Source organism: Gekko japonicus, unplaced genomic scaffold, assembly GCF_001447785.1.
Source record: "Gekko japonicus isolate JY-2015 unplaced genomic scaffold, Gekko_japonicus_V1.1 scaffold175, whole genome shotgun sequence".
Lineage (NCBI taxonomy): Eukaryota > Metazoa > Chordata > Lepidosauria > Squamata > Gekkonidae > Gekko > Gekko japonicus.
The window spans coordinates 171165-177258 of record NW_015166425.1 but is presented as its reverse complement, the minus strand read 5'-3'; the positions used below and the strand labels follow the sequence as shown (position 1 = coordinate 177258).

The 6094-nt window shown below is 49.7% G+C and overlaps 1 protein-coding gene across 1 annotated transcript in view; it reads right to left on the bottom strand.

Moving 5' to 3' along the window:
* NUP210L (nucleoporin 210kDa like) overlaps positions 1 to 6094 on the bottom strand; it is an 84208-nt gene that overhangs the window by 2622 nt on the left and 75492 nt on the right. The window contains exons 23-25 of the mRNA XM_015411718.1: positions 3174 to 3323; positions 2374 to 2624; positions 44 to 248 (exon numbers count right to left, since the gene is read on the bottom strand). Coding sequence (XP_015267204.1) covers positions 44 to 248; positions 2374 to 2624; positions 3174 to 3323 — 606 coding nt within the window. The remainder of the gene's footprint in view (positions 1 to 43; positions 249 to 2373; positions 2625 to 3173; positions 3324 to 6094) is intronic.

Genomic DNA, 6094 nt, shown 5'->3' with positions numbered 1-6094 from the left:
ACACGTGCGTCCCCAAGTGTGGGGGGGGGGGGGGCCTGCTTACCCAGTAAATACTTCCCCGGGGGCACCCGCACCAACACTGCGGCCTTCTGGCCCGTCAGGGTGCAGGAGAGGTTGATGAAGATGGGTGCTGCCATCTGCTGGAGAGATGTCAGGTTGACCACGTTGACGCCGAACAGAACATGCCCGGGCTTGTCCAGCAGTTGGAAGGGCTGCTCCACTTCGATCACCGGGGAACTGGGCTGGACCTTGGCAAGCAGAAAGCAGGCTGATTCAGCGCATGGGAGTGGACCAGGAAAGCACCAGAGCTCGGCACAAGTGTCGGCTGTGGCAGAAAACCAGGAGGGGCCGGGCTTGGAAGCTGGCCTGGAGGAGACTCCGCCTTATATGATGGCCTCACATTATCCACTTTGAATACATTCTGAGGTTTGTGTAGAAATGTTAGACTTGCTCTTTTGAGGGTCTTTCGGGTACAGTCTAAGCATTCTCCCCCCTCATCCTCCAAAATCTATAGCCAGGAGAATAAATTACAGTTGCATTTAGTTGTCGGAACAAGCAGGGGTTTGCCAGGATGCAGAGGTACAATGCAAAATGTAATCGGCTTCATTAGAGCAACAGAGAAATGCTTAGGGGCAGAAAATAAGCATCTACAGTGAGATGAGAATCCTATGTCACTATTCAACCCGGGAGGGGGATCCATTGTTCTGAATTCGTGAATGAACTGAAATTCTGCAATTTCACGTTATAATCTCCCCTTGAAGCTTCTTTTTTCAAGGACTGCCTCTCTTAGGTCAGCAATGGAATGTCCTGGAACATTAAAGTGTTCTCCCATTGGTTTTTGAGTGCTGTGATTTTTTTTGTTGGATTTATGCCCATTGCTGACATTTGGTGGCATTTATAATGTTGGAAGATGAACTATGGCTGGTGAGGTTACATCTGGTGACTATATTATCAGAGTGAATATGGGGACAGAGTTGGCATCTTAGTTTATTGCAGGCTCCAGTCTGAAACGATCCTCATCCGGTACGTTGATCCATTTACATTTACATGTCCAACCCCAAGCACCTGGATGACTTTTCCTCCTGCATTCCCCAACCCAGACTAGGATTAGAACATAAGAACATAAGAGAAGCCAGTGTTGGATAAGGCCAATGGCCCATCCAGTCCAATACTCTATCACACAGTGGCCAAAAATACCAGGCGCCATCAGGAGGTCCACCAGCGGGGCCAGGACACTAGAAGTCCTCCCACAGATTCCTATACCAGGAGTGAGAGGTAGTGGAAGACACCATCATAACTTGGTCCTGGCTCACATCTGACCCCCCCCCCCCCCCAAAAATAGTCTCCCCTGCCCCCCCCCCCCCCCAAAAAAATGTGCATTTATCAGCTACCGAGGGAGGTGGTGAGCCTCTCTCTCCCTGGCCGTCTTCAAGCAGCGGCTGGACAAACACTGGTCAGGGATGCTCCAGGCTGCTCCTGCACTGAGCAGGGGGTTGGGACTAGCTGGCCTGTGTGGCCCCTTCCCACTCTGTGAGTCTATGATTCTGTGATTTATTCAGAAAGCTGTTGTATTTTGCAAACAGTGGGAGCTGGGGATCTGAGCCAAACAGCGGGGTATGGATCAAATGAACCAGCCAGCGGTCTATCAGCCAGGAACTGGGCCCCAACTGTCGGTCCTGGGAATAGCCCTGAAGACCTGAGCATCTTCTTCCTGTGGCTACAGCGTCTGGGAGCAGGGGTGACCTGGCTGTGCCTCCTCTGGTAACAAGGTCTTGGCCGTACTCTTGGGGTGAGGGCCTCCTCTCCGTTTCCCCTGCCCCTCCCAGTCACGTCGATCTCAGTTATATACTTTATATGCAGGGCTATTTTGGGGCAGGAACGCACAGGAACGGAGTTCCGGCTGGCTCCCGAGTTGGCCACGCCCAGCAGGAACTCATTAGCATAATAGGCCACACCCAACACCAGAAACTCATTAGGATTGGCTACATTAGGGGTGTGTGGCCTAACAGGCAAAGGAGTTCCTGCTACAAAAAAGGCCCTGGGTTTTGACCACAAACAAGGTAAACAGAATAACAAGCAAAAGGAGGGTGTGGCTGGATGACCACACTTCTGGTAACATGGGGGTGCGGCCTAATGTGCTAATGAGCTGTGCTGTCAGGGGTGTGGCCTAATATGCTAATGAGTTTCTGATGTTGGGTGTGGCCTATTATGCTAATGAGTTCCTGCTGGGCTTTTTCTACAAAAAGAGCCCTGTAAATCACAGGCAGAATCTGGGAAAGGGAAGAGGGTGGGGCCTTGGATCCAGCATCTCATTCCCCAGATCTCTAGCGTGTGCGTATCTGCGCCCCCTTGTCTGGCAGGCTTCCAACATACCTCTATTTTTTCCATCACCCTCCTCGTGCCCAGCACTACGATCTCACTGCTTAGCTCCCGGCTGCTGAAGACGACTTCCGACTGGTTGATGTAAAAGGCGGGGAAGAAGGGGACCAAGACTCCTGGCACCACCTCTGGGCTCTGCTCGCTGCGGAGAGAGGCCGTGACGTACACAGAGGCTTCGGCTGTGCTCAGCACCAGCAGGTCCTCCTCTGGGTGGGGTTTAGCCGTTATGGTGCAGCTGTAGAGACCTTGGTGGGGGAGAAGGGAAATCCAAGAGTGATTGTTAAAGGGGTGGGGATCATGGAATCACAGAGCTAAAAGGGGCCATGCAGGCTATCTAGTCCAACCCCCTGCTTAACCCAGGATCAGCCTAGAGCATCCCTGACGTGTGTGTCCAGCCGCTAGGGTTGCCACGTCACAGTGGGGGATTGTATGTCTTCACAGAATCCGTGCCGCAGGAACGGCGAGATTCATTGCACCCGCCATCGCCAGGATGTGACGCTATGCATCGCTCTGGCAACGGGGCTCCAAACAGCATCTTGCCGTCCCCGTGGCACGGATTCTGCGAAGACATGCGGATCCCCTGCCGCGATTTTGCGAGATTTGGTAAGCCTAGCTGCTGCTTAAAGACTGCCAGGGAGGGGGAGCTCACCACCTCCCTAGGCAGCCCATTCCACTATTTGTGGGGCAGGGCTTTTAATTAGGGGGGCAGGGCCCCCGAAATGCCCCACTGTAGCTACGGGCCTGCTGGCTGAGCGGGCCTGTGATACCTAGCCCAGGATATATTGTGTGCCCACCTTTGTCGGCATAGAACTCAGGCTGAACGTGGAAAACTTTGCTGGCCTCAATGTCTGGGATGTTCTCGCTGAACTTCACCTGGCAAATCAGATGAGATTCTGGGGAAAGCCTGTCTGTGATCGCATGAAGCTGACGAGAAGTGCATGGACCTGGAAGGGGGGAAAGAGAGACAGAGACCCTGCGCACTTGGAATTGAATGACTGGGAGAAAAAATGGAATTCCTTAAGCACTCTCCTCTCTCTTCGGGCAATCAGAACCTGGATTCCAAACACAATTCATCATTGAACTGCCGTGCCCCTAGAAATGCACCGTTCTGTCTGCCTAAGTGTTGGGGAAAACCAGGAGTGCAGGAACCTTTTCATGGACTCCCACATCCCCACTGTGATCACTGGGGAGGGAGAGAAACTGGCAGGGATCCCTATTGCATCAAGAAAGAGAGACAGTAATTTAAAAAAACCCCAACCCTCTTATTTATTGAACTTCAAACCCAAAATGTAAAACCTTCCAAACACATATGAATCTTGTATGCAGCATACAAAATCGACTTGTAATTCTCAATTCAATACTTATAATTCAATGTACAGTGTACACCCAGACAAATAAGGGATATATGCTGGCTACGGCATCAAGGATCCTTGGCATTGATAAGCAACCCCGACCATTAGTAAACCAGAGGTATATATCTTTCTTGGACCTATAGCTGCTAATGTACCTACTGACGTACCTATCACGTAGGACTACCATGGATGTGATGTAGGCCAAACTAGAACTGACCCGATGACCCGACCCAAATCCCTCCCCTTCTTCCTATCTCCGGGGTCGGGAAGCTCTCAGAAAAGCAAGGAAGCTAGGTTCTGATACCCTATCTATTTAGAAGAAGAGATTGGATTAATATGCCCCCTCCCTTCACTATCCAAAGGAGTCTAGGAGCAGTTTACAATCCCTTTCCCTTCCCCTCCCCACAACAGACACCCTGTCAGGTAAGTGGGGCTGAGAGAGCTCTCCCGAGAACTGCCCTTGAGTGAACAGCTCTGAAAGAACTTGCGACTGACCCGAGGTCACACCAGGAGCTGCACGTGGAGGAGTGGGGAATCAAACCTGGTTCTCGCGGATTAGAGTCCGCGCTCCTACCCACTACACCAAACTGGCTCTCTCTGATAGTGCCACCACTAACTCCTGGAATGCATAAACACCCTCTAAGGCAAAAACCATGTACAGGCTTATCGGTACCAGAAGGCCACAGCACCAGCCCAGTCCTGAAGCCTCCTGGGAAACTGAACCAAATGTTCAACTATAGAGGCTAATTTACTGTAGAAATTAAAGTGACAGGTTTAGCAGGGGACTGAGGCTCAAGCCAGGCCCTAATTCCACGACACGGAACACAGTTAGCTTCCCTCTCCACCCCCTCCCCCAAACCTGTGCACGAAAGGTGGATGACAAAGGAAGGAAGTAAAACATTTTCCACTTTTAAGAGGACAGAAACAGACAACTTCTTAAAAGGGACTGAGTTTAAAACTCGTCCCTTTGGAGCTGCTGCAGTGTTTATCCTTCCTTTCCATGTCTGGTAGCCTGCAGGCAGCCTATAGGGCAGGGGTGGCCAAACTGTGGCTCCAGAGCCACATGCTGCTCTTTCACTCATATTGTGTGGGTATGGCTAGGAGAAGGCATTTGTCTCTTTAATCCCTTCTCCAAGCCAAGTCAGTCAGTGGGGGGGCGTGGGGGGTGTTGGGGAACAGATTTAAAGTTAAAGTTGCTTTCTTTCCACCTCTCCCTCCCTCCTCCCATCTATTTGCTTTCTTTCCACTTACTTTCTTTCCATTTTTTATCTCTCTCCCTTTCTTCCTTCCATTTTTTATCTCTCTCCCTTTCTTCCTTCCATTTTTTATCTCTCTCCCTTTCTTCCTTCCATTTTTTATCTCTCTCCCTTTCTTCCTTCCATTTTTTATCTCTCTCCCTTTCTTCCTTCCATTTTTTATCTCTCTCCCTTTCTTCCTTCCATTTTTTATCTCTCTCCCTTTCTTCCTTCCATTCTCTTTTTCTCTCTTCTTTCCTCCCTCCCTCCGCCTCCCTCCCCTAATCTATTTTCTCTCTCTCTCTCCACCTTTCATTCTTTCTTTCCACCTCTCTCTCTTTCTCTCTTAGACAAATAAATATCATTAGAAGAAGAGATTGGATTTATACCCCGCCCTTCACTACCCAAAGGTGTCTCAGAGCGGCTTACAAACTCCTTTCTCTTCCCCTCCCCACAACAGATACCCTGTGAGGAAGGTGGGGCTGAGAGAGCTCTGACAGAAACTGCTCTTTTTCAAGAACAGCTCTTATCAGAACTATGGCTTGCGCAAGGTCATCCAGCCAGGTGCAAGTGGAGGAGTGGGGAATCAAACCCGGTTCTCTCAGATTAGAGTCCGCGCACTTAACCACTACACCAAACTGGCTCTTATTAGCAAGCAAATAAATATCATTGGACAAATAAATATCATTAGCAATAAATATCTGTTTTTACCCCTTTTGTTCTTATTTTTGGCAGTCTCATTTAATGTTAATAAAATCATATTTGCATATTTTCCCATTAAAACATTATTTATTTATTTATTTAGGCATTTTTACCCCGCCCTCCCTGCAAGTGGGCTCAGGGCGGCTTACAAGGGGCATAAGCCCATACATAAAACCAGATAAAACAATAAAATCATGAATAATAACAGTAACAATAACAATAATAAAGTGCTTTCTGTAAACAAGATGGTCTTTGAGTGGTTTTGATGGCATCAGTCATTTCCTTAGGTCCTTCCCTTGGGGGTGATACCGTCCAGTAGATAATCCCGCAATGTCAGTGCCATACAGAGGTCATTTCAGGGGGGAACGCGGGGGAACGCAGTTCCCACGGGTGAGGTGCAGGGGGCGGGGCACATGACGAAGTCCC